Source organism: Heptranchias perlo, chromosome 12, assembly GCF_035084215.1.
Source record: "Heptranchias perlo isolate sHepPer1 chromosome 12, sHepPer1.hap1, whole genome shotgun sequence".
NCBI classification, from domain to species: Eukaryota; Metazoa; Chordata; class Chondrichthyes; order Hexanchiformes; family Hexanchidae; genus Heptranchias; species Heptranchias perlo.
In genome coordinates, this window is record NC_090336.1 from 16,519,162 (window position 1) to 16,546,238 (window position 27,077).

Sequence of the window (27,077 nt, forward strand, 5' to 3'; positions counted from 1 at the left end):
CTGCAACCTCAACTGCCTTGACCTTACACTCTGGAACTCTCTATCTAAACCCCTCCATCCCTTGCTATCTCTTTCCCCTTCTTCAAAAGCATCCTTAAAATCTACTTCTTTGATCTTGCCTTCAGCCCCCATTGCTAACCCTAGTCTGTATGGCTCAACTGGTCACTTGCATTACTCCTAGTCATTGGTGGGGAGTGCGCATAAACACTATCCACTCTTCCCATGCTGGAGATATACTTCCAACTCTTTTGACAGACTGCGTTAGGTGGTTGATATAGTTACCTGAGACAGATAGGAACAGTGTTGGTTTTCCTAAGGACAGGTCTAGTCTAGGAAATAAGATAAAAATTGAATTAACAATAAATACATCTAACAACTGATTTGATAATATACACAAAGCATAGTCAAAGATTCGGCATTTTAAATGACCCTAAGGTAAGAGATATAATATGGATAAGAAACAGATACAACATGGATAAGACACAGATACAATGAAAGCTTAAGTTCCCCTTTTAAGGTTTGTGCCCATGCATCGCATCACAAATGATCATTTTACATAATCCTCGGAATATCTAATGCATGCAGGAAGAAGTGCTTGGCATTACATTGAGTTTCTCAGTCTGGGTCAGAGATACACAAAGTACATGGGAAAGCAGACACCGCTTTGGCTCCTAATGTAAAGAGACAGGCACTGAAAACGGTCCAACTCCTTTACAGCACTGATCTAAGCATGAATGTGATTTGTAATGCCTGCAGTGTTCCTTACAGTGAAATAGCTCCACTGCCTGGTAACAATGAACACATGTGCAAAGGTTGGAGATATGTAAGCATTCTTCAAGTCTTATTTGATATTCTATTCCATTATTATTGCTTCAAATTTCTTCATGGTCACCGTCAGCCCTCATTTGGCCGACAGAACAGATTCAATCCTGTAATGGGACATCATTCAAGCTGCTCTTCCTCATCTCCTATTGCCAGTGGCACTGGTGCCAGCCTAACAGCAGCTGTCTGGTCAGCTTTCTCAGATGAGGAAGCGAGGTGGCACCGGGTGACAAGTAATAAAAGTTTTATTTTTACTGTGCTTCTTGCTTACTCATTGCTGACTCAGTCCTGCTGTCCAGTGCCAAATTCTCTTGATATGCGTGGGTCTGAAAAGAATGCAAATCATTTTTTGGGTAATAACTAATCCAGGGCCAGCATGTAAAATATGCGTTAAATGATGCTGCTCACTAACACTGGCCAGGTTACAAAGAGGGACCTTGGTTTCCTCTGAAACTTGCAGCACCTTCGTATATCACACATACGTCCCTAAACAAGTAGAGTGCCACTCTCGAGCTTCAGAACAACTAGTCATTTCACCTGGTCACATACAGGTTGTTGCTTTTGTATCTTCACACTCTTCCCTTGGAGAACAGCGTGAAGTAGTGGAAGTATTCACAGGCTGATTAACAGTCTGACAGGCTGTGATGTGAATGTTCCTTCCATGGCTGTAACGATCTTTATACCAGCCCATAGGGTGGTCAGTCCTATATGGCGGAAGAGTTTTCTGGGCTTCCACAACCCATACGATGAGGGGGGGGCACCCACACCCACCAGACACAAGTATCTGGGAGGACGTCACCCCAGAATTCAAAGCTCCGATCTCCACTTGTTGGGGTTTGGACACTCAGAGATGGGAATGCTACAACTAAGCCGAAGGCTCACACCTCTGCCACATATAGGTTACACCTACTCAGTGGTGCATGTCTATTGCTCTAAGTGGGTTTGAACTTTGAGTTTTAATGTGCATTGGGATGTTCTGACTTCCTGACACACAGTGGCTCCAGCTGTTACATAGAAGCCAACATACTGCTGTTCCAGCACAGGGCCAGCCATCTGGATGGGTCCTGGTGGAAGTGCAGCAGCCAAATTAGAATGCAATTTGGCTACTCCGTACAATGAGGTTTGCACCAAAGTTACTGCCCTGTAACTTCATTGTGAAGATCCAGTGTAACACAGACATTGGTGCTCAGCTTTTGTAAGCCATAGAGAAGAACTGGTATCTGGGATGCAGATATTTTTAAGGGTGGGGTCAGAGGAATAACTTCTTACCTCCTGTTTTTTATGGAAACCTTGCACCATCTCTTGCTCTAACTTATTCTTTCCCACGGTCTCAAAATGGTGGTGCTCCCTAAACTGGACACTCGTCTTTGGGGCAGAGATCCAACCGGGCAGGACATTTGCCCCAATCCTGACACATTTCCCATGCGTCGTGGATCTTTTAATATGCAGGGCGGGACTCCTGGCATGATTCCCACCACCAAGAGGGAGCCCGCCAGCGCAGAGAAGGAAAATCCTGGCAATGCTGCAGCAGGTACACCTCTACAGCACGAGGAGAGGCGCCAAGATACCTTAATGTGGCAGGAGCACCCCGAAGACAAAATGGCCATTTCACTTTAGGCCTCGGCCGAGACCAAGGCCTAAACAGGGTGAGGCTTTGGGGCAGAAATGGAAGGAAATGATGGTGGGGAAGGAAGCCTCTACTGGGTCCTTTCCTTCCATTCAAAGAATTTTGTGGCTTTTCCGCCACAACCCATGGCCTACTGCCACTTTTCATTAGTCAGTCCTGGGGAACTGCAGTAACCAGGGGTGGACAGGTGGGAAATAAACCTGGAGGCCGAGGCCTTCCCACCTACAGCATTTACAATGCAGCAGGCCAGGAAGGGGTAGCCTCTGGTAGTGCTGACAGGGTGCGGGGGTTGGGGGGGGAGAGAGGGAGATCGAGATTGTGACAGTAGGCCTCATTTTCCTATCATTTCCACAGAGGAAAATTCAGCCCCGTAGCTCCTTCAGTCTTCTTGTCCTCATATAATCTGCAGGCTTTCAAAACCAATTTTCCCATCAGCTAATTATTTTCTTTTTCAGTTTACCCTGTCTCCTTTTCTACTCGTTTTAACCTTCCTGTATTATGAAACCTCCAGCTGGATTTTACAATAAATAAAATCCTGGCTGAAGTGCCAAGGCACACAATGCAGGACACCCCCGAAGCTGAAATGAATTATTCCTTTGCCATTTCAGCGTACATAATGTATTCATTTTTTTGGGGGGGCTGCGGTGTGATGTAAGTTTTTTTTTGTCCACTATTTCACAAAGTCTTTTAATACAGTCTTCTGCAAGTCCCGTGGTATCCGTCACATGCCTCAAGTAAGGGGTGTTCGTTATTTTACAATCTGAGCTTGATGGTAGAAGCAAAGGAAAGCCAGCTGTGATAATGCGGCCTTCACACTTTTCAAGCATTTTAATTGGCACTTAGCTGATATAAATGGCAAATATTCCGGAATTCACATAGCTTTGTAAAAATGGAACAAAAAAGTCAGAAAGCCTCAATTCACAGACTAAGGCAAAGGGGTTTTAATCAGCAGTGTTCTGCAATAGATGTGCTGAACTTTTCAGGCCATTGGGACTGGGGGAGGATGTCAGCTCATTAACTTTCACTCAACCCAAAGGGCGTAGCACAAGGCTGCTGAGCCAGCCAACCTGGGAGTCCAACCACTAAGGAGGACCATAAAAAGGAAAGAGAGGTCTGGGTGCCTTAGGAAACTGAATGCAAACATTGTGCCAAAATATTCTTCCAATATATAACAGCAAGAGGATAGACAGGGAGGAAGCTAAATCCTTAATGGATACACATTGGGTTGAACATCAGAATTAACAGGAGATAGGTAAAAAGCTAAATTACCAAGTCTTGAAGGTGTTTTTTTTAAACTAGAAAGAACACTAACAATATATCATTCAACATCTAATAAAAGTCCTGTGCTTTGGGACTTTGATCTTAGTGAAATGGTAGCAGATTGAGAAGTCTGAAAACCATTAAGTCTCCTGGAATGGATACAATGGGGTAGAAACTGGTATGCATTGTGCCTGTTTTTAGGGTGTAAAACAGGCACACAGCATACCAATTCAATAATGGGCGTTGATTCCACTGCCAAACTCGTGGGGTCCATTTTTTAGGCGTCCGGGGAGGATGGGCCCCTTTGAGAAATTAGTCACCGATGAGCGAGGCAAGCAACAGGCCTTCCCCACTCAGGATTCCTCAGTGGCCCCTGTGGATGCCAACCAAACGTAAGCACTTAAAATTTAGGTTTTTTTAAGAAACACCTTCCTCTGGAGCCAGGAGGAACAGAGCTATATGGATCTGCATCTCCCTTCCTGGCTTTCTGATTGTCCGCTCAACTCCTGCACCAGTGGCCATGACAACTGGAAACCCCTCTAGTTTCAATGATTTGTATGTGTGGAGACACTGCAGAGTGCTGTATTTATATTATTTTTAAACACTAAGTACTGGCTGTGCTGATACTTTTAAATCTCGCCCTTCCTTCACAATAACTAATGCCAGGTATGAAACAAACTAATAATTCTGCTTTAGTTTCTATCCCCCTCTGAGCAATTCTGCTAGATTTTCTGATGATTGGCCTTCCTTAACAGTCCTTAACATGCAAAGTTGTTTTAATGGGTTAACTTACCTGTACCTATTTTAGCGTGGGAGCAAGACTGTGAGTAGCACTAAGTGAAGTAACGAAAATCCGCCATCACTTTCTAACAGTCTTCCTCTACTGTTTTCTCACGTCTACTTTTTTGTTAAACTACCCGCCGAAGACACTCTAGCCGTGTAAAGCTTGCAACGCCACCCTCTGCAAATGAAGCATTCTGAAGTGTCGGGGCTAACACTGTTTGGTTAGGTTTTCGATAGCTGTGTGCATTGCAACGGGGAGCACAAGTGAAACACATGTTATCAATTTGTCCGAATTTCTATTTGCATTTATTAGGCTGAAAATCAGAAACAAGTTCCAAACCATGACCAAATTCAAAACAACAGAGCCACGGGATCTTACATTGCCAGCCCTTGCTGCAAGATTTCTTCATCAATGGTTACAGTCTGAAGCTGTGATCAGTGAGCGTAAGAAAATTCATTAAAGGGGGGTTCGGTTCATGCCGGATTGCTCAATCACAGTGACACTTGACCACACTGGTTCATCAATGTAAGGAATACCTTGGTAATGGATATCCCATCAACTCTCTGCAAAGGCATGAAGAACATTGAAAGTAAGAAAGAACCTTCATTTCCATAGCGCCTTCCACGTCCTCAGGACATCTCAGAGTGCTTTACAGCCAATGAAATACTTTTTGACGTGTAGTCACTGACGTAATGGAGGGAAATGCGGCAGCCCACGGGACCTTTTACACCCAGAGAGGGCAGACGGGGCCTCGCTTTAACATCTCATCCAAAAGACGGCGCCTCCGACAGTGCAGCACTCCCTCAATACTGCACTGGAGTGCCAGCCTAGATTATGTGCTCAAGTCTCTAGAGTGGGGTTTGGAACCCATGATCTTCTGACTCAGAGGCGAGAAGGCTACCACTGAGCCAAGGCTGAGCGGGAACTGCTATAGGTTCGTACAGGGAACTGGGAGGTCAGAATTAATTTTCCTCATTGAATGCAAGAGCTCAAATGTGATTCACGTCCATCTCAAGCATAAAATTCAACAGTAGTCACCATTCCACCCTGCACCCCTCTCCTGTCATTATGCAAAGATGGAATACTGGTTGACCATGCCAGTTCTTATGACCTCACAGGGCAGCTCTCCATCATTAATATTTCCCCCCTTTTAAGGCATAAATGAAAATGTGCATTGATAAGAGCTAAAATGATTGATTGTCTTTCCGTATCTGTGCACCCTACGGAAAAGATGGCTTTCGCTGTGCTTTGAACAGAAATATTTGCCCAGTGACAGATGAAATGAGAGCACACATCAGTAAACAAGAATCATTTGACTATGTCACGACATATGCATGAATAATTACACACTTTCTTTTGTTCAAGTAGCTGCATTTCCTACTGTTGACAAAGAAGTTTTTTTGGCCGAGGTAATTTTGAAATTAAATGGCAGTTTGTAATTTGACTCAGTGAGATTGCTAATGTCAAAGGAGTGTTAAAATTGACGGTTTCAACACATTTCTGTCTCCCACAAAGACTCGCACGTCCACCTTCCTGTTATCAGCACGTGCACAAGGAGGGGAGAGTATTTTACAATCTGGATTGCCGATTTGCAACTAGGAAAGTGTGAGACACTCTGTACACCAAGACTCCAATTACTCTGCATCTCGTATAATTTCCTTTGGGTAAAGGATCCCAGCATGAGAAGGACTTGTCTGAAAACAGGCAGGAGCTTCATCTACAGATTAGTTAGGGGGCAGAGATGAACTATACGTCATTTCTTAACATTCAAGTTTGCAGAATGTCTCATTATAGTCATGCCTGTGTGAAATGGATGCCCAGGGTTGCTCGGTAGTGGTAAGTACATGGCAAAAGTAATGTTATCTGTATTTCAGCCATTGCTTAGCTCTTCTTCTTCATTTTTTGTTGTTGTTGGTACTTAGACTTCCATGAGTCTTTGTGCCTACTGTTCTAACCTTTCTTTTTGACCCCAGCACAGTTACTGCCACCAACGAGTTTCCCAATGGGCATCCTCCTATCTGCGGTGTTTGCAAGAAGAGGAGGATCATTGGAGGGATACCAGGCAGGACAGGCTGTAAGAGGGTTGCTGTGTCTCCAGGCACTGGTACCCGCACACCCCATCTACAGACAGAGGTCAACATACCTCGCTTTAGCTGATGGTTAGTCCATGCGGCGGCTTCCATTCCCAATGAAAACTGGGACAGCAGACCCCATGGCACCACTAAGATATCTGAATGCCTGACTAACCGTAATATTAGATACTTGGAAGCGCACCAATCACTGTATGTCCTGCTTTCAGTGGCACTGCATGGAAGAAGGGGCATCAATAGTCAGTGCCCCTTGATGGGCTGCACCTACCAGGCTGCCACCATCTATTTCTGCATGTCCTGGCACACCTACCTAGCAACAATGGTGGAAAACTGTCTTCACAGGATTCCGGTCATCAGCTAACCTCGAACAATTGGGTGCAAATAGAATACGTGGCAGCACAAAATCCATTTCTAACCATTTGGATTAACCACGGCAGCTGGCGAATTTAAATTCAATTAATTAATTTTAAAAATTCAATTCATTAAATAAAAATCTGGAATTAAAATACCAGTATCAGTAATAGTCGCCATGAAACTACCGGATTGTCGTAAAAACCCATCTGGTTCACTAATTTCCTTTAGGGAAGGAAACCTGCCATCCTTACCCGGTCTGGCCTATATGTGACTCCAGACCCACAGCAATGTGGTTGATTCTTAATTGCCCTCTGAAATGGCCTAGCAAGCCACTCAGTTGTAAAATCTCGCTACGAAAAGTCATAATAAGAATAAAACCGGAAGGACCACCCGGCATCGGACCACTAGGCACCGGACACGACAACGGCAAAACACCAAGCCCAGTCGACCCTGCAAGGTCCTCCTTACTAACATCTGGGGACTTGTGCCAAAATTGGGAGAGCTGTCCCACAGACTAGTCAAGCAACAGCCTGACATAGCCATACTCACAGAATCATACCTTTCAGCCAACGTCCCTGGGTATCACCATCCCTGGGTATGTCCTGTCCCACCGGCAGGACAGAGGTGACAGTACAGTGATATACAGTCAGGAGGGAGTGGCCCTGGGAGTCCTCAACATTGACTCCGGACCCCATGAAATCTCATGGCATCAGGTCAAACATGGGCAAGGAAACCTCCTGCTGATTACCATCTACCGCCCTCCTTCAGCTGATGAATCAGTCCTCCTCCATGTTGAACACCACTTGGAGGAAGCACTGAGGGTAGCAAGGACACAGAATGTACTCTGGGTGGGGGACTTCAATGTCCATCACCAAGAGTGGTTCGGTAGCACCACTACTGACCGAGCTGGCCGAGCCCTAAAGGACATTGCTACTAGACTGGGCCTACTGCAGGTGGTGAGCGAACCAACACGAGGGAAAAACTTACTTGACCTCGTCCTCACCAATCTACCTGTCGCAGATGCATCTGTCCATGACAGTATTGGTAGGAGTGACCACCGCACAGTCCTCGTGGAGATGAAGTCCCGTCTTCGCACTGAGGACACCATCCAACGTGTTGTGTGGCACTACCACCGTGCTAAATGGGATAGATTCAGAACAGATCTAGCAGCTCAAAACTGGGCATCCATGAGGCATTGTGGGCCATCAGCAGCAGCAGAATTGTATTCCAGCACAATCTGTAACCTCATGGCCCGGCATATTCCTCACTCTACCATTACCAACAAGCCAGGAGATCAACCCTGGTTCAATGAGGAGTGTAGAAGAGCATGCCAGGAGCAGTACCAGGCGTACCTAAAAATGAGGTGCCAACCTGGTGAAGCTACAACTCAGGACTACATGCATGCTAAACAGCGGAAGCAACATGCTATAGACAGAGCTAAGCGATTCCACAACCAACGGATCAGATCAAAGCTCTGCAGTCCTGCCACATCCAGTCGTGAATGGTGGTGGACAATTAAACAGGAGGAGGAGGCTCTGCAAACATCCCCATGCTCAATGATGGAGGAGTCCAGCACGTGAGTGCAAAAGACAAGGCTGAAGCGTTTGCAACCATCTTCAGCCAGAAGTGCCGAGTGGATGATCCATCTCGGCCTCCTCCCGATATCCCCACCATCACAGAAGCCAGTTTTCAGCCAATTCGATTCACTCCACGTGATATCAAGAAACGGCTGAGTGCACTGGATACAGCAAAGGCTATGGGCCCCGACAACATCCCAGCTGTAGTGCTGAAGACTTGTGCTCCAGAACGAGCCGCGCCTCTAGCCAAGCTGTTCCAGTACAGCTACAATACTGGCATCTACCCGACAATGTGGAAAATTGCCCAGGTATGTCCTGTCCACAAAAAGCAGGACAAATCCAATCAGGCCAATTACCGCCCCATCAGTCCACTCTCAATCATCAGCAAAGTGATGGAAGGTGTCATCGACAGTGCTATCAAGCGGCACTTACTCACCAATAACCTGCTCACCGATGCTCAGTTTGGGTTCCGCCAGGAACACTCGGCTCCAGACCTCATTACAGCCTTGGTCCAAACATGGACGAAAGAGCTGAATTCCAGAGGTGAGGTGAGAGTGACTGCCCTTGACATCAAGGCAGCATTTGACCGAGGCACCAAGGAGCCCTAGTAAAATTGAAGTCAATGGGAATCAGGGGGAAAACTCTCCAGTGGCTGGAGTCATACCTCGCGCAAAGGAAGATGGTAGTGGTTGTTGGAGGCCAATCATCTCAGCCCCAGGACATTGCTGCAGGAGTTCCTCAAGGCAGTGTCCTAGGCCCAACCATCTTCAGCTGCTTCATCAATGACCTTCCCTCCATCATAAGGTCAGAAATGGGGATGTTCGCTGATGATTGCGCAGTGTTCAGTTCCATTCGCAACCCCTCAAATAATGAAGCAGTCCGAGCCCGCATGCAGCAAGACCTGGACAACATCCAGGCTTGGGCTGATAAGTGGCAAGTAACATTCGCGCCAGATAAGTGCCAGGCAATGACCATCTCCAACAAGAGAGAGTCTAACCACCTCCCCTTGACAGTCAACGGCATTACCATCGCTGAATCCCCCACCATCAACATCCTGGGGGTCATCATTGACCAGAAACTTAACTCGACCAGCCATATAAATACTGTGGCTACAAGAGCAGGTCAGAGGCTAGGTATTCTGCGGCGAGTGACTCACCTCCTGACTCCCCAAAGCCTTTCCACCATCTCCAAGGCACAAGTCAGGAGTGTGATGGAATACTCTCCACTTGCTTGGATGAGTGCAGCTCCAACAACACTCAAGAAGCTCGACACCATCCAAGATAAAGCAGCCCGCTTTATTGGCACTCCATTCACCACCCTAAACATTCACTCCCTTCACCACCGGTGCACAGTGGCTGCAGTGTGTACCATCCACAGGGTGCACTGCAGCAACTTGCCAAGGCTTCTTCGACAGCACCTCCCAAACCCGCGACCTCTACCACCTAGAAGGACAAGAGCAGCAGGCACATGGGAACAACACCACCTGCACGTTCCCCTCCGAGTCACATACTAATCCCGACTTGGAAATATCTCGCCGTTCCTTCATCGTCGCTGGGACAAAATCCTGGAACTCCCTTCCTAACAGCACTGTGGGAGAACCGTCACCACACGGACTGCAGCGGTTCAAGAAGGTGGCTCACCACCACCTTCTCAAGGGCAATTAGGGATGGGCAATAATTGCCGGCCTCGCCAGCGACGCCCATGTCCCATGAACGAATAAATGAAATCCCGGAAAAATGTCGCATCGCCACAGTCTCCACAGCTCTTCTGCCAATGTTACGATGGAGGACCAGGAATATTCCTGCAGGAATTCATGTCTAGACATCTTTAGACGTCAATGAAACAGATAATGAGTTTCTGTGAAACATTCTACATGACTTTCAAAGATGCAGATATGACGGACATATCTGATCTAACCATTTTTTGTCTGTATCTGTGGAGACACATTTTTCTAGTCTGATGACCACAACTGACTTTCAGTTAAACTGAGGTTATGGTTTCAATCAGATTGTTACCACATTCTTGAATATCTTAAACTGGACCCTCCCAGCCAGCAATTGTCATGAGACCATGACGGGGTACGGCAAGAAAGCAGCTGGAAAATACCAACCTGAAGGTCTTGTTGTCCAAATTGTCCAAATGAAAAGGAACAAAATAGGAGTATTCTTCTGAGGGAAAGATACAGAAATGGGAAGATTCCGACAACTGCAACACCATATATAGCAGTGAGTTGAGAAATGGGTACATGGTGGCAGGGCAATATAGTGTACTAGTGCTCCAACATCCTGTGCCATGGAAAGTTAAGATTCAGGTTCCAACCTGTGATGTTGTACCTCAGGAATGCCATCAGGACAATACAATTAATGAAGATCAGCTACTCCCAGGCAGGGGGGAAAGAATCTTAATCAAAGGTTAAGCATTCCGGGTTATTTTCATACAGCATGAAGCGGTGAACTCAGGAAGCAGATGGACTAATGTGCAATTGCCAGGTATAGGAACCTGCGAGATACGTGTGCCATCGGCAAGTGCAGGAACGGGGAAAGTGGGATGGAGACACCATTGGGATATATAAGAAATAGGAATAAGCTGGTGCCATCGTTGATACATGTGGGAAATATGAGAGAGCAGGTGTGCTACTGGCAGATAGGGACAGATTGACCTTTCTCACAAACATCCCTCTTCAAGAGTAACTGGAAAGAGATTTGGTTAAACATGTACAGTGTGTAACATTATTGATGTGTTGGGACCTAACCTAACCTTGTATATTCAAATGAATGTCTGAAAGGCTTCCTGAGGTCCTTTGCCTCCCTTCACCACCACTGAATGGGCTGAACCATCACAAACAGTAGTGGGTAAGATTCAGAAACATGTCCAGGAAACACTTTTTTTAATCCTGCAACAACTAACCCTGCTTTTGAGATAACTTATCACAGAATTTCAGTAACTGGACTCTTGCGAGATACGTTTCTAGATCTGTAAACACCACGGCTATAGTGACATTGTCACTGAACAGTGATGCATCACCTTATCACTTCACCCACATACCACAATGCACTTTTAACACCTTATGCAAAAGAAAGAAAACAGTTGAAAAGAAATACTTCTGAGAAGATGAAGCACATCTTGCAGTGCAAACATGCCCTGAGCTGCCAACGCAGTGTCTGCTGTACACCACAAACTGTACATTGTGAATTTTAATGAGCCACAGTTTTGACTTGACCCAAATATTTGCTTCATATTAGTACCTCAGTATTATGTAGATACACATATTGATTCAAAGCATTTTCAATTGTAGCCTTATACCGTATACTCAAATGGACCATTAGTTCCTAGTTCCTCATGTTCAAGTGGACTATTAGTTACAGTGTATCTTGGATTCATACTGCCTAATTACATTGGCCCCAAATTTACTCACTGTTTTTGGTGTGTTTTTGTCATAAGATCAAAGTACCAGAAATTTCATGGGTGGATTCTGTGGTGAAGCCCACTTGTGCTGAGTTTCCAACCCACACTGGCTGTGCTGTAGCTCCTGCCATGCACTGAGGCCTTTCACGTGTGCATGTGACAATGCTGCTGGAGCTCATATTAAAATCAACAGCAATGGCGGTGGAATCCCCAAACCCTATGACTTGCGCTTCCATTGTACCAAGGGCAATTTAGAATGAAATAGAAGAGGAATACCTGTTGCCAGTATTAGCTGATACTGGTGGAAGTGCTTCTCTTTGGAGCCTGCAGCTTGAAGAGGCGTTCATAGGAACAGGAGTAGGCCATTCAGCCCTTCGTGCCTGTTCCGCCATTCAATTAAATTATGACTGATCTGTATCCATTTACCCTCGTTTGTTTCATATCCCTTGCTACCCTTATCTAACAAAAATCTATCAATTTCAATCTTGAAAATTTCAATGGACCTAGCATCCACAGCTTTTTGGGGGAGAGAGTTCCAGATTTCCACCACCCTTTGTGTGAAGAAGTGTTTCCTCATTTCAATGACCTGGCTCTTGTTTTTGAAGTTTTTCTTTTGCCTCGTACCTGAATTGAGCTAGCTTGCCTCTGATAGCCTGCGGAATTATTTGCTGTCACCCTAGTAAGAGGTTCGGAGTACCAGCTATGTGATTCCCGATGGGCATTCCCTCGTATTCAATTTTAATAGAAGAGGAGGTGGAGCAGTGCAAGCTGCAGGAGACTGAGACAGTCTTTGAGAAGACAGTGCCCTAAAGATATTAACACCACCACCACCCCCCCACCCCCACCAAAGAATTTACAGGCTACATAGATCCTATAAGCCCTTAGTGAGGAGCACTGTGTTGGAAGAGTGCATTTCACCAAACAGGGAATAGGAAAGCTGTGCCAGCTACTACATAAAGACCTTGACCAAGATCACTTGCCTGGGCAGCTCTGCTTGTGACCATGAAAGTGACAATCACTTTCATGCCACATGCTCATTTCAACCAGCTACGGAGGATCTGTGCAATATCACCCAGGGGGTCATCTGGGGATTCATTCATCAGTTCACTGACACACTTTTTAGGAGAGTGGGGGAATTCATCCATTATTGCATGGCAGCAGCATGATAGAGGCATCCAGTTGTAATGCATGGCAGGGCTTCCCACTGTTCAAGGTGTAATAGATGGTACCCATGAACCATTGTGAGCTCCTACCATTAATCTCCTCAATATTCTTAACAGGAAAGGGTACGGCTCATTGAATATGAAGATTGTGCATAACCAGATGCAAAGGAGTAGCTGAGGTGCGCTAAAATGAGGCACATGCCTTACCAGACTGGTCATTGAGAGGACCATTTGTGGTGTCTTGATAGAACAGGACGGGCCTTGCAATATGCTCCGGATCAAGAATCTTGTAAAGTTATAGCTTGCACTGCACAATTTTGCCATCCAAAAAAGGCCTGGACGTGGACATTCCGAGGGAGATGGCCCCAGCCGCTTTGGAGGCAGGATTGCATGGAGAACAGCACCAGAGGCAGCACTGGGAGGACTCCTCACTGAACGCTGCAGGGGGCATCAGAACTCAACTTATCAATGAAGCTGCCAGAATCCCTCCTCCCCCAGTTTCAAATAAATGACAAATCCTCCAATCCAGTACCCATCCTAGAATATCATGTCACATCAGACTTCTTTGGCCCTACATGATCATGCAAATCTCAATCATCTGAATGAAGTCAGCACAAAATAAGTGCACACTTTCCTGTATGACTATCATTTCCATGAATAACAGTGCATGTCATAAATGCACATTTATTTTCCTTTAATAATACAAATTCCAAAGCAACCATAAGCCAACCTACTCTTTCCTAACATGGTGACTTCCCTGGGTGTCTAAATGTGCCCTTCTTTCTCCTATTCTAGTGCTTCACCTAGTTGCAACTCTATGGCGAATGTTGTGAAATATGCCTGGCCATTCCTCTGCTATATAAGACTCATGGGAGTGAGATGGTCATCATTTCATGGCAGCTTGGTCCTGGGTGGGAGCCACTGCTGGCTGCATCTCTGAAGCTTGTGCCTGGGCTGCCTGGTGGTCACCTCATACGTACCACTTGCGGGGGCCGGTGAGGGGGCTCATGTGCTGATGTCCTGAGAGATGGCAGCCTTGGGCAGTGGGATGGCTGGTCTGAAGGCAGCATTCGCATTCTGAAAGCTGGGAGAGATTTCAGGCCCTAGGGTCCGAAAACCTGTGCAAAAGGTGCCGTCTAATTTGTCCCCTATTGCTACCAGTCCTGCCGTCTGTGCCGTCGTGGAGAAGGAGTCACCGATTGGTCCCAGATCACTTCTTGGGTGGGGAGATGGGACTGTCGCTGATTCCAAGGAAGCTGCCACACTCTACCTTTGTGCCTGACATGAAGAAAGGCTGAAACATTAACCCTACCTTTCTCTCTCCACAGATGCTGCCTGACCTGCTGAGTGTTTCCAGCATTTCAGTCATTTTCTGACTTACCTACCTTTCACCCCAAGCTGCTGCCACAATCTTCAGCTATTCTTGGCTTTTCAAAGTCGGCGCTCCTAATTTCCAAGCCCACTACTATGACACAGATCCTGTATTACACACGAGTTGGGCTACTGTACCTCCACTAGATATTTAAATGAGGTGACTACACAGTGTACAGTGGGGTTAGCGCTGACCAGCATCGGGTGGGTGGATAACCTGATTCAGGGGCGTAAAAACAACATAAATGGCCCTGCGGAATTGTGCGGTCGCTGTTTATTGGGTTCAATATCGTGTAAGTTACTTTACATTTTATATTCAATTCTCAGGGTGCCAATTGTAGAGTAATTAGTTAAATACCTTCTCTGCAATTCCTTGATTCGCACCATCAAGTTGAGATGACCCTGAGAATACTGCTCGATTACATCTCGGACATCGTAAGGCTTTCTGGCTTGCTGGAAAACAAAACAAATAATTGTAGAACAGGGAGGCAAAGCAAGGACAGAGAGTCCAACGAGTTTGTCTCCAGTATATTTCGAACACTGAAGTAACTGGTCGCTGGTCAAATTAAAAAATATATATCTTAAGTATTGCTGCATCCTTTACAAGCTCAATGCCAACAATAGTGAATCGACAGCCCCATTTACACCAACGTTTCAGTGACTTTAATGGGAAAGGAAATTGGACGGGTATAAAACTGCCCATTCGCTGTTGCTCACTTTGCGTAATCATCCAAAACCAATCTCACCCCTAATGAATTGGAATGGTTGAATGCAAACTTGGGTTTGTGAAACCCAGTCTGTAACTGTCCATTTTCTCCAGGGATTGCTGCATTTATTTATTGTTGCTGCTATAACCCATTATCAACCAATTGTGACCATTTAATAGAGTTCCGAGGAATTTAATGCACCATGTGCAAGGACAATAAAGGTTTGCGCGGCTTCAGTGACTTTTGCGAATCAACGCTGTTGTTGAAAACATATGGGAGACGTCAATCACCGTGAACAATCTCCAAAACTCAAGCGTTGATACAGAACGCATGACTACGGCCAACTTCAGCATCTTATCAGCAGTGAGAAATCCTCAGCCCAACAGGTCAAACATTTCAAAACTTGTATCTTGCTGAATTGCCCCACCGTTCCAGAGTGCAGTAAAGGTAGAGCTCTGTACATGTCTCAGTGTCTCTCTGGTCACGCTGATTGCCCTGTTTATGTTTACAACTGCTGATCAGAAGCAGCCTGAGAGCAGACATTTTGTGCAGCATTCTTTGGATCTGACGTCTTGAAAGTTCTGCTCCAGTGATGTGAGAAATGGGTATGATGTCACAAAATGTTCCCAGGCTGTCTCTAACTGCCTTGGTTAATTCAAGAAACTGGAGCAACAAAGACAGCAAGCAATGTACAGATGTCTCCTTCGATAATATTGACTGGGTAGCACAATGGATCACCACACTGCATATTTATCTCTGGCAAATCCAGTTCAATCCATTCTGCTCTGTCTCTGTGACTAAGGGTTGGATTATCCTCTGCTATCCTTGCCGAAATCTGGGAGAAATTGGGCCGCCCTGAAGTTCCTCACCCCTAACCCCGCTGGGACCACCACTGGCTCTTTCCCCACATGTAAATGTTGAAGGGGGAGGGTAGTTCTCAGGTTCCCAGCCTATTTCCCTCCCATCTGTCCCTGTTCCCACCCCTCCCCGGGACCACCACATGAACAGCAGGAATGGCCCCATATGCAGCAAAATGGAGGACAAGGGCCTAGTATAGGCCTCCAATCCATCGCATTGTTTACCTGCTGAAGATAATATTTTTGGCCAAGGCCTTCAAACAATGTTCTGGCAGGGTCTTTGGGGCTCTGCAGCCCCCTTAATATTACCTTCTGCCTCTTAAGATGCTGCGGCAGCAGACCTGCTAGAGCATTTCCTTAATTTTCCTGCAAGGCTGTTGGTAGGTGCCGGCTTCTTGGCAGGAATCCCGGAGTCCATTATGAATACATAATGACCCCCGACCCAGGAAACTGGGCTGGGGTCATGGTGGGGTCGGGGCAGCGGGTCAAAGCCCCGCCCTGACCCTATAGCAGCAGAATCAGGAACATTCAACTTTAAGGCTCTAATAAAAGTGAGCTTTTTGGCAATCGGAATCTGGTTACGAGTGGTGTAAATCCACCGTACAAAACTGCCCGCAACCTGGCTCTAATTGGCACCTGACTGAGAGGCGCCATAAGGATGACTGATGCAGAAGGATAGGCATCTGGCATGCGCAGTAGGAGGGGGTATATCTTAGGTTACATTTGCTAGTTAAAGGGACTAATGTTTGCTGGGCACAAAAACCATCATACACAGTATATTGCAATGTAAATATTGTTTGAAGAGAGTCTTGCAGCCAACATTGAAACATGTTCTTCTTGTGTTTTTGTAGACCAGGAAGGACAGTCAAAGAGCACTCCTAGACTACCACTCACAAATGGCCACACTGCTACTATATAGGACTTGGACTCCAATTTACAGGAGGTTTTTTTCAGACCGTACCTGTGCTCCTGGCCACCACCATCAGTACCTTTAGACCATCTGCTGGGATCCTGAGGCTGCCCCTCTGCCCCAGCATCACTAAGTGGGGGAATCCACCCAATGCATAAAGCAGAAAACGAGGCAGAAGGCCGGGAGCAGTCCTCCTACCTCAACAAAATAGGAATGTTTTTCCCCGCGCCTACGATAGGCAGAGGCCCACTTGCATCACAAGGGAGAGCCCAAGGAAATCCCATGTTAACGCACAGTGGAGGCGGAGACCTGCCAATTTCCCAGGTGCAGTGAAGAGGAAAATCCACCCTCATATCTATTGACTCATTCTGAGCAACACCATGAGAGATTCACTGGTGTCTAAGAAATGGACTGACAATGCTGCAGACGCTTGTGAATTGGTTACGTTGGTCACCCAAAGTCCGAGCCTGGCCTAGTTGTTAACACTTAGTGCCAGTTAGTCAAGTGGTTTCAAATCCCACTGCAGCACTTGACAAAATAATCTGACTTGACGCTTCAGTGCAGTACTGAGGGACTGCTACAGTGGTTGGGAGTAGGTCCGTCCAAGTATGGGGCAAGTGGCAGAGGCTTGAAATTGCATTGGGGACTATGGCAGGGGGTGGACATCCGGTCACAGATGGGGACAGGTGATAATGGCAAATGGGTGGTGGTATCCAGGTTTTGGAGCACCAAGGTGGGTGCCGTGGAGAACAACCAGTCTCAATCTCGGAGATGCAACTAGGAGGTCTCAGAGGTGGGCAAGTGACAGCACCACTTACCTTGGAGACTGAGCTTGGAGGATTTGATAAGTGATGTGTAAAATAAATTAGGTGAGCTTAATTGTTACAGACAGGAACACATGACAGAAATAATTATGCAGGAAAGTGTTACAGGAAGTAAGTGATACCTGACAGGAAGTCATACATCTTCCTTTTTCCTCAACCGAGAATTCTCCCCACTATAGTTGACAGGGTTCTCAACCGTGTCTGTCCTATTTCCCATACTTCTGCCCTCACCCCTTCCCTTCCCTCCCAGAACCATGATAGGGTCCCCCTTGTCCTCACCTTCCACCTCACCAGCCTCCACATTCAACGTATCATCCTCCGCCATTTCCATCACCTCCAACGCGATACCACCACCAAACACATCTTTCCCTCCCCTTTCAGCATTCCGAAGAGACTGTTCCCTCCGCGACACCCTGGTCCACTCTTCCATCATCCCAAACACCTGCTCTCTTTCCCATGGCACCTTCCCACGCAAGAGCAGGAGATGCAACACCTGCCCCTTCACCTCCTCCCTTCCCACCATCCAGGGTCCCAAACACTCCTTCCAGGTGAAACAGAGGTTTACTTGTACATCTTTCAATTTAGTATATTTAGTATACTGCATCCGCTGCACACAATGTGGTCTCCTCTACATTGGGGAGAGGAAACGCAGACTGGGTGATCGCTTTGCTGAACACCTCCGCTCTGTCCGCAAGTGTGACCCTGTCCTGCCAGTCGCTTGCCATTTTAATTCCCTGTCCCACTCCTACTCTGACCTCTCTGTCCTCGGCCTCTTGCACTGTTCCAATGAAGCTCAATGTAAGCTCGAGGAACAGCACCTCATCTTTCATTTAGGCACTTTGCAACCTTCCAGACTCAACACTGATTTCAATAACTTCAGATCATAACCACTGCTCCCATTTTTCAGTCAGCTAGTGCTGGTAATGGTTCTGCTGCTGCCATTTACAGCTACTCCTGATCAATCTTTTGTTTCTTAACCTGTCCCATTACTACCCCCCTTGCCTTGCACCATCATCCCTTTTGTCATTTAATCACTCGTGCCCTCCACCCTATCACAGACCTTCCTTTTTGTTCTTTCCTCCCCTCCCTCCCTTCCTTTCCCTGGCTCTGTACTTGCTCAAAAACTTTAACTCTTTTAACATCTTCCAGTTCTGACGAAAGGTCTTTGACCTGAAACGTTAACTCTGTTTCTTTCTCCACAGATGCTGCCTGACTTGCAGCCACATTTTCTGTTTTTATTTGACAGAAAGTATATACATTCGGAAAACATTTAATACTGGCAAATCTCCTGCGATGTTAGTCATGGTGAGTTGAACGGTACGCTATTTTATAATCAGGGTGTTATGCCATGCAAAGCACAGTGTACTGTCAGGGTCACTGATTTTCAAGTCATTTCTTTTTTATTTTTGAATCGCACATTCCCAACCTCTTCAATTGTAATTTTCTACAGTTTCACTTTAAGCCGGTCAGAAAGTGTAAGAGTAAAACTTAAGTGGAAGTGCCCACTATACACAAGGCTTTTAATATATTATGGATACTATAGCTAGCTGAAAGAGGGTAATATGCCATCTTTGGAGCACCAGCACACAGTGCCATGGAATGGTAACGATGTGTGAACCCACCTTTGTTCCCTGAGGACCTGAGTACTCCATTTTAACTGTGTTGCCATGAGGAAACACCAAGTAGGGGCTTGGGTGCCTGTTCATGGAGTTAGAGGGGGGTGGGGTAAGGGTGACGATGGCTATCCGAGAGCTTGTCATCATCAAGCATCTCCCTTGTGGTGATATGAGCATGATGTGGAGATGCCGGTGATGGACTGGGGTTGACAATTGTAAACAATTTTACAACACCAAGTTATAGTCCAACAAATCTATTTTAAATTCCACACCGTTCACCTGAGGAAGGAGGAAGCCTCCGAAAGCTTGTGGAATTTAAAATAGATTTGTTGGATTATAACTTGGTGATATGAGCAGAATTTGATGGCTTCTGAGAACATGGTGACTAGTTTCCCCTCCTCCTCTCAGCCACAGTTGGGAGTGGCGACGGGAGGTCAGGGGGTGGGGCGGGGGGGGGATGCGGGGAAGAAAGAAAAGGAGCAAAGAAAATAAATTGAGAAAGTACACGTAATCATAAAAAGCAAAATTAACAAGAAATGTTAAATAATGAAGGACGACAGCTAGTGCAGCAATAGTTATTGCTCTGCACAACTATAACCAGGAAAGTCATTAGTTAAAAAGGAGAAAAAAATAGGGTAGGCGGGCTTCTTATCTTGTAATCATATAACTTCACACAAGGGATGGAAGCGACTCCAGAGCTGGTGAAAAGACACTGGAATGTGTTAGTGGAAAGTGATATAGGTGCTGAAGTTGAAGAGTCAAGGTCGTTGGCAGAGAGAGAAATAAATTACATTCAACCGGGTCAAATTACAGCAGTCCTAGTTCTTTCCAGTCTTATCCTCCCTCAATGAGACAGCCCTCCCCCATTGAGGAATTCAGAGAATAGAGGGCGTAGCTTGCAGTCATTACAGAAACGAATTACATTTGCCAGAACTTTCTTACATGGTCTGAAAGAAACGACGAGAAATGCATTTTATTTCCCTTCTGCTTTCGAGGACTCACCTGAAATTTCTTCTTTGCTACAAAATACTGCATCCTGCGAATCACCTTGATGGCAACCCTGTGGGACTCCCTCAACCTGTGAATAGAACAAGAGTATTTTAGGAGGAAATGTACAAGTGAAGAATAAGGCTTCACAACGAACCTTTACTCTCTGAATATGATTCAATTATGACCAAAGATTTTCTGCTTTTTTAATCTATTACATTTCCTATTGTTGACACAGAGGTTCTTATGAATCATTATTTTGCACCTTCTAGCTGATTAAATAACCCTCGTAAACTTCAATCCAAAGTTTTGGTTGCTTTTCCCATCCTTTCTTCCTCTATTTTTCTCCCTTCCTCTCCCTTTCCCTGAAGGTGTTTATTCCTTGCTGGAATATAATTCCACGGGCACCAGTCACTCCACCTCATCCAAGTGACTACTTTTCACATTTTAGTCTAGACAGTGAGTCTTGGGTGAGCCTAGACAATAGGCACTGCGGCCATCTTGAGCCTCACAAGTTAGCCCGAGTCTGTCATCTCTCGACGTGCATACGCATGCATTGGCCGCAGGGATAGTGATCAGTGATAGGAATTCTGGGGTTCTGAGGTGTATTGTAGCACTCCTACAGTCACCCTGGCTCAGATCAGCTGATAACCCAGACCAGGGATCAAACCTGGGCCCTTTCTGTTTTGGATTGCTCAACCACTCACTGGTTAGAGAGAACATCAGGGAGTCTCTTAGCATAGCCAACCCTCCAGGATTGTCCTGGAGTTTTCAGCAATTAAATATTAATAATCTGGACACTGCTACAAATAACACAGGAGAAAAATCATAGGGTCATTAAAAATTACGTGTTTTTTCATTTTCTTTGAACACTTTTGTTGATTAGTTATAAAAATATTTGAGATGGGAAAAGAGGCTGTTTGACCGGGCAGGGCGGCTGGAGGTGAGAGGTCATGCGATGAAATCTCCAGGAATACTTCCAACCAGAGCTGTCAACCCTCGAGTCCCTCAATCCAAAATTCAGGAATTTGAAAGTTAACTAAGATTGTCCAGTCCACACCAACTTTTACAATAGAGCTGATTGCCATGTAAAAAAAAAGTCACTAAGACTTCAGTGTCTGGGCTCCACATGAACAATCTATGTAAAAACAAATTGGTTTTCTTTACATTAGTTATTTAAAAAAAGATTATACTGATTTGCTTTCTGACTATTATTCGCACAGCACCCATTTTGGAATCAGATCCCTAAGTACCAAGCCATCCCATTGTGCAATTGACAGATGATTGCAGCATACTATTTTATATATATATATACAGGGGATATGTATCATGATGATTTATTAAAGGTGCTGGAAAAATGGATTCCACAGCTGAAATTCTAGTAATTCATTCAATTACAAAGTCCTCTGGCCAAATTTATGTCCCAGCTGCTTTAACCAGAGGCAATCAAAGTCATTGTTTTATGCAGTTTAAAAACATACAGGATGTGAACACATTTAAGGGAAGATTGTGCATACTTATGGGTATTAGCAAACCCGTGACTTTTTCTTTCTAGATTTATAGCGCTATTTTTTCCAAAAAAAACCAGTCAAGGGGCCTTAAAGCTTCGAAAAATAGCCGTGCTTTTTGCAAAGCAAATGATCATATCTTCTGTAGAATGGCAACTACAGGCTGAAACGGCAAACGTACTGGGGCTTGTTTTTGCAGTTTGTGAGCAACTGTGGCATGAGAAACCTGATAGTCCCTCTGAGTTCTCACTGCTGCTGAGACAGTTGGATTAATTACAGAAATATCCAAACTCTGGTAATAAACATTCAAAGCCAAACACTGGGTAACTCGAAACGTTATTACACTGAAAACAACAGTGTTATGTCTGACACAACACTGGGACTAATTTCTTTTTTTCTCTCTCTCACAAGTTCAAGCTTTTAGTAACTGCATCCGTTTAAGCAAGAGACAGAAAGGGGGAGGAAAAAAGCTAGAATGAGAGCAAGCTACAAAGCAGACATGAGAGAAATGCACAGAGGGAGGTGGAGAGAGAGAACGAGGGGAAAAATGGCGAGTGAGAGAAAATTAGGGAGCAGGCAAGCGAGTGAAGCAAGCACAAAAAACAAGTGATAAAGATAAAAAGAGAACAGGCATAACGAGGAAACACAGACAGAGAGGGAAAGAGACAGAGACAGACACATCGAGACAAAGAAAGAAAGTGACAAGGAGACATAGATATGCTGCGACAAGGGAAACATATACAGAGAGAGAAAGATATATACTGAAAGAGAGAGAGGCACTGAGACGTAGAAAAGTAGACAGGTAGCGAGAAAGAGAGAGGCACAGATACAGAACAAAAAAAGGCATTTAGAGAACAATCTAGAGGCAGAAAAATCAAGTCTGGAGAGCAGAACACTAAGTGAAAGGGGGTGATCGAGCTAGCATGACAGATAGATGATAAGGCACAGAGAAAGTGAGAGAGATAAAGAGTGAAGCAGAGGAAAGAAAGCGTACACAGATTGAGAGTAAGATATAAAGACACAGAGAGCTGGACCTCAGCCAACAATCTCGACTTTGATCAAATTTGTTTTTATTCACTCTGCTGCCACCTTCTTTTTGAATTTAAGCGAGGTTTCGCGTTATTTTTACCTTTCCAAACATTGATTTCATTTGCCAGGTTGCCCATGGCTTGAAAGCCTGCCCGACATTCCCAATTTAAGGCATCAATTAAAGAGACTACAATTTGATCTGGATTATGTCACCCCACGAGGCAGTATATGGCAAGATCCGCTGACCACAAAGCAGAAAACTAATATTATATTGTCAATAAAGGTTAACATGAACATGTAATCAGCGAACACTAAACTGCTCCGTTTATAAATCTGGAGCATTCAATTTCTATTGAGAGTAAAACCAAAAGCATGAACACATTGCATATCAGCTTTCCCGCTGCATAGCTCTTAATAGTATGGAGCTATGCGGCCGCACCAAAATCAACTTGGTTTATGTGTAACAACAAATGCTCCCTATAAAAGACACACTGCAGGCAATCACACAGCAACAGCCGACAGTGAGCTGTTAATCCCAGCTACACGAACCTAGAAAGCCTTTGTAATCCATCATTTAAAGGGGCGCCGTCTTCCTGCCAAAGCGTTCCGCGAGAGATGAAGAGCCGCATTGTCATTCCTGCTGTGACAATGACGGACACGATGAAATTCTGATGGTTTTTTTTGTTCGTTCACGGGATGTGGGTGTCGCTGGCAAGGCCGGCATTTATTGCCTGTCCCTAATTGCCCTTGAGAAGGTGGTGGTGAGCCACCTTCTTGAACCGCTGCAGTCCGTGTGGTGAAGGTTCTCCCACAGTGCTGTTAGGCAGGGAGATCCAGGATTTTGACCCAGTGACGATGAAGGAACGGCGATATATTTCCAAGTCGGGATGGTGTGTGACTTGGAGGGGAACGTGCAGGTGGTGGTGTTCCCATTTGTCTGTTGCCCTTGTCCTTCTAGGTGGTAGAGGTCGCGGGTTTGGGAGGTGCTGTCGAAGAAGCCTTGGCGAGTTGCTGCAGTGCATCCTGTAGATGGTGCACACTGCAGCCACGGTGCACCGGTGGTGAAGGGAGTGAATGTTTAGGGTGGTGGATGGGGTGCCAATCAAGCGGGCTGCTTTCTCCTGGATGGTGTCGAGCTTTTTATGTGTTGTTGGAGGTACACTCATCTAGGCAAGTGGAGAGTATTCCATCACACTCCTGACTTGTGCCTTCTAGGCAGTGAAAAGGCTTTGGGGAATCTGGAGGTGAGTCACTCGCCGCAGAATACACAGCCTCTGACCTGCTCTTGTAGCCACAGTATTTATGTGGCTGGTCCAGTTAAGTTTCTGGTCAATGCTGACCCCCAGGATGTTGATGGTGGGGGATTCGGCAATGGTAATGCCGTTGAATGTCAAGGAGAGGTGGTTAGGCTCTCTCTTGTTGGAGATGGTCATTGCCTGGCACTTGTCTGATATGAATGTTACTTGCCACTTATCAGCCCAAGCCTGGATGTTGTCCAGATCTTGCTGCATGCGGGCACGGACTGCTTCATTATCTGAGGGGTTGCGAATGGAACTGAACACTGTGCAATCATCAGCGAACATCCCCATTTCTGACCTTATGATGGAGGAAAGGTCATTGATGAAGCAGCTGAAGATGGTTGGGTCTAGGACACTGCCCTGAGGAACTCCTGCAGCAATGTCCTGAGGCGGAGATGATTGGCCTCCAGCAACCACTATCATCTTCCTTTGTGTTAGGTATGACTCCAGCCACTGGAGAGTTTTCCCCCTGATTCCCATTGACTTCAATTTTACTAGGGCTCTTTGGTGCCACACTTGGTCAAATGCTGCCTTGATATCAAGGGCGGTCACTCTCACCTCACCTCTGGAATTCAGCTCTTTTGTCCATGTTTGGACCAAGGCAGTAATGAGGTCTGGAGTCAAGTAGTCCTGGCAGAACCCAAACTGAGCATCAGTGAGCAGGTTATTGGTGAGTAAGTGCCGCTTGATAGCACTGTCGACGACACCTTCCATCACTTTGCTGATGATTGAGAGTCGACTGATGGGGCGGTAATTGGCCAGATTGGATTTGTCGTGCTTTTTTTTTGTGGACAGGATATACATGGGCAATTTTCCACATTGTCGGGTAGATGCCAGTGTTGTAGCTGCACTGGAACAGCTTGGCTAGAGGCACGGCTAGTTCTGGAGCACAAGTCTTCAGCACTACAGCTGGGATGTTGTCGGGGCCCATAGCCTTTGTTGTATCCAGTGCACTCAGCCGTTTCTTGATATCACGTGGAGTGAATCGAATTGGTTGAAGATTGGCTTCTGTGATGGTGGGGATATCGGGAGGAGGCCGAGATGGATCATCCACTCGGCACTTCTGGCTGAAGATGGTTGCAAACGCTTCAGCCTTGTCTTTTGCACTCACGTGCTGCACTCTGCCATCATTGAGGATGGGGATGTTTACAGAGCCTCCTCCTCCCGTTAGTCGTTTAATTGTCCACCACCATTCACGACTGGATATGGCAGGACTGCAGAGCTTTGATCTGGTCTGTTGGTTGCTTAGCTCTGTCTAAAGCATATTGCTTCCACTGTTTAGCAAGCATGTAGTCCTGTGTTGTAGCTTCACCAGGTTGGCACCTCATTTTGAGGTACGCCTGGTGCTACTCCTAACATGCTCTTCTGCACTCCTCATTGAACCAGGGTTATTTACATTGTAGGTTCGGGTGCTCGGAGAGAAATGAAAAAGGCGTTTGTCAAACTCTTGCCGTGTAGATTGTCCTTCTGTACAATGAGAAAAAGGTGGGGTGGGGTAATTTTTAACTTCACTGCCTGGGCGGTAATGAGGCAGAGCAGTGGGCACGTCTATTATAGAACACGTCTAATTTCTATCCCATTGGATGAGTTAATTAACGAGCAGGCGATTTGGTCTGTCACATTACCATCCAGGAAGTGAAGGTGAAGATTAGGACCAGTTCCGTATCTCTTCTCTTTCATTATTTTTCACTACACCTCAGATTTTTACCATCGCTTCCCTATGGTACAACAGTGACTATGTTTCAAATAGTACTTCATTGGCTGTAAAGCGCTTTGGGATATCCTGAGGTCGTGAAAGGCGCTGTATAAATACAAGTTCTTTCTTTTGTTATCTCACCCACCATTTACAATACTTCTTTGAGATCAATCCACATATATACCACTGCCACTTTATATATATATATATATACATATATATATGTCCACACACATATACATATATATTTATATATATATATATATATATATATATATATAAGGTGGCAGTGGTGTCAGGAGAGAGACTTCAGAAGATTGCTTCACAGAGCTACCTACTGGCCAGAGCCTGCAACTGCATCATTACAGACAACTGTTTACATACAGGATTTCCATTCTCAATGTTTCCATAGGTAATTTCAATGCGAACATAAGAGTGTGACCAGAATTCATGACAACAGGAAGCAGGACAGGAATGGTGCTTACAAACACACACAGATAGATAAGTATATTATAAAGGGAGTGTTTTATAATGGATGTCTCTGTCGGTTATAACTATAAAATTCTGTCTTACAATTGAGGTGGAGAGTTTAGAACTAGGGGTTATAGTCTCAGGATAAGGGGTCCACCATTTAGGACCGAGATGAGGAAAAATTTCTTCACTCAGAGGGTTATGTATCTTTGGAATTCTCTACTCCAAAGGGCTATGAATGCTCAGTCATTGAGTACATTCAAGACTGAGATCGATAGATTTTTGGACACTAAAGGAATTAAGGGATAGGGCGGGAAAGTGGAATTGAAGTTAAAGATCAGCCATGATCTTATTGAATGGCGGAGCAGGCTCGAGCGGCCGATTGGCCTACTCCTGCTCCTATTTCTTATGTTCTTATAAAACATAGAAAAGTGTTTTATATTAAGACTGAATTTTTAACTGCAATCCCTTCTTCTTCCCTGGTCTAGACCCATCAAACCGCATGTATTATTAGCAAGTTCTGCCACCCTTTTGAATTGTTTTTCACACTCTTGGTATCAGTCTGACCTTGGCTATTATTGATAAACACAACCGACCTCAATAGTTCCAGGTTGACCTATAAATAAGCCGTTTGTTCTTTCCTCCAGGTTAGAGAGGCTTTTCTAAAAAGATAAAACAAACACGATTGTATATCAGAGAAGGAAGCTTCAAATTACACCCG

At 45.4% G+C, this 27,077-nt stretch overlaps 1 protein-coding gene across 6 annotated transcripts in view; it reads right to left on the bottom strand.

Annotated features, from left to right (window-relative positions):
* The window catches only part of LOC137327844 (potassium voltage-gated channel subfamily KQT member 1), a 699,654-nt gene that overhangs the window by 212,053 nt on the left and 460,524 nt on the right, over positions 1-27,077 (bottom strand). For 5 of the 6 annotated variants that reach the window (XM_067993703.1, XM_067993699.1, XM_067993701.1 and 2 more), the window contains 3 exons: positions 20,370-20,445; positions 14,812-14,906; positions 283-329 (listed from right to left, as the gene is read on the bottom strand). In XM_067993703.1, coding sequence (XP_067849804.1) covers positions 283-329; positions 14,812-14,906; positions 20,370-20,445 — 218 coding nt within the window. Of the gene's footprint in view, positions 1-282; positions 330-4,886; positions 5,057-14,811; positions 14,907-20,369; positions 20,446-27,077 lie in introns of those variants that run through there. The other variant, XM_067993705.1, reaches the window with a different exon arrangement.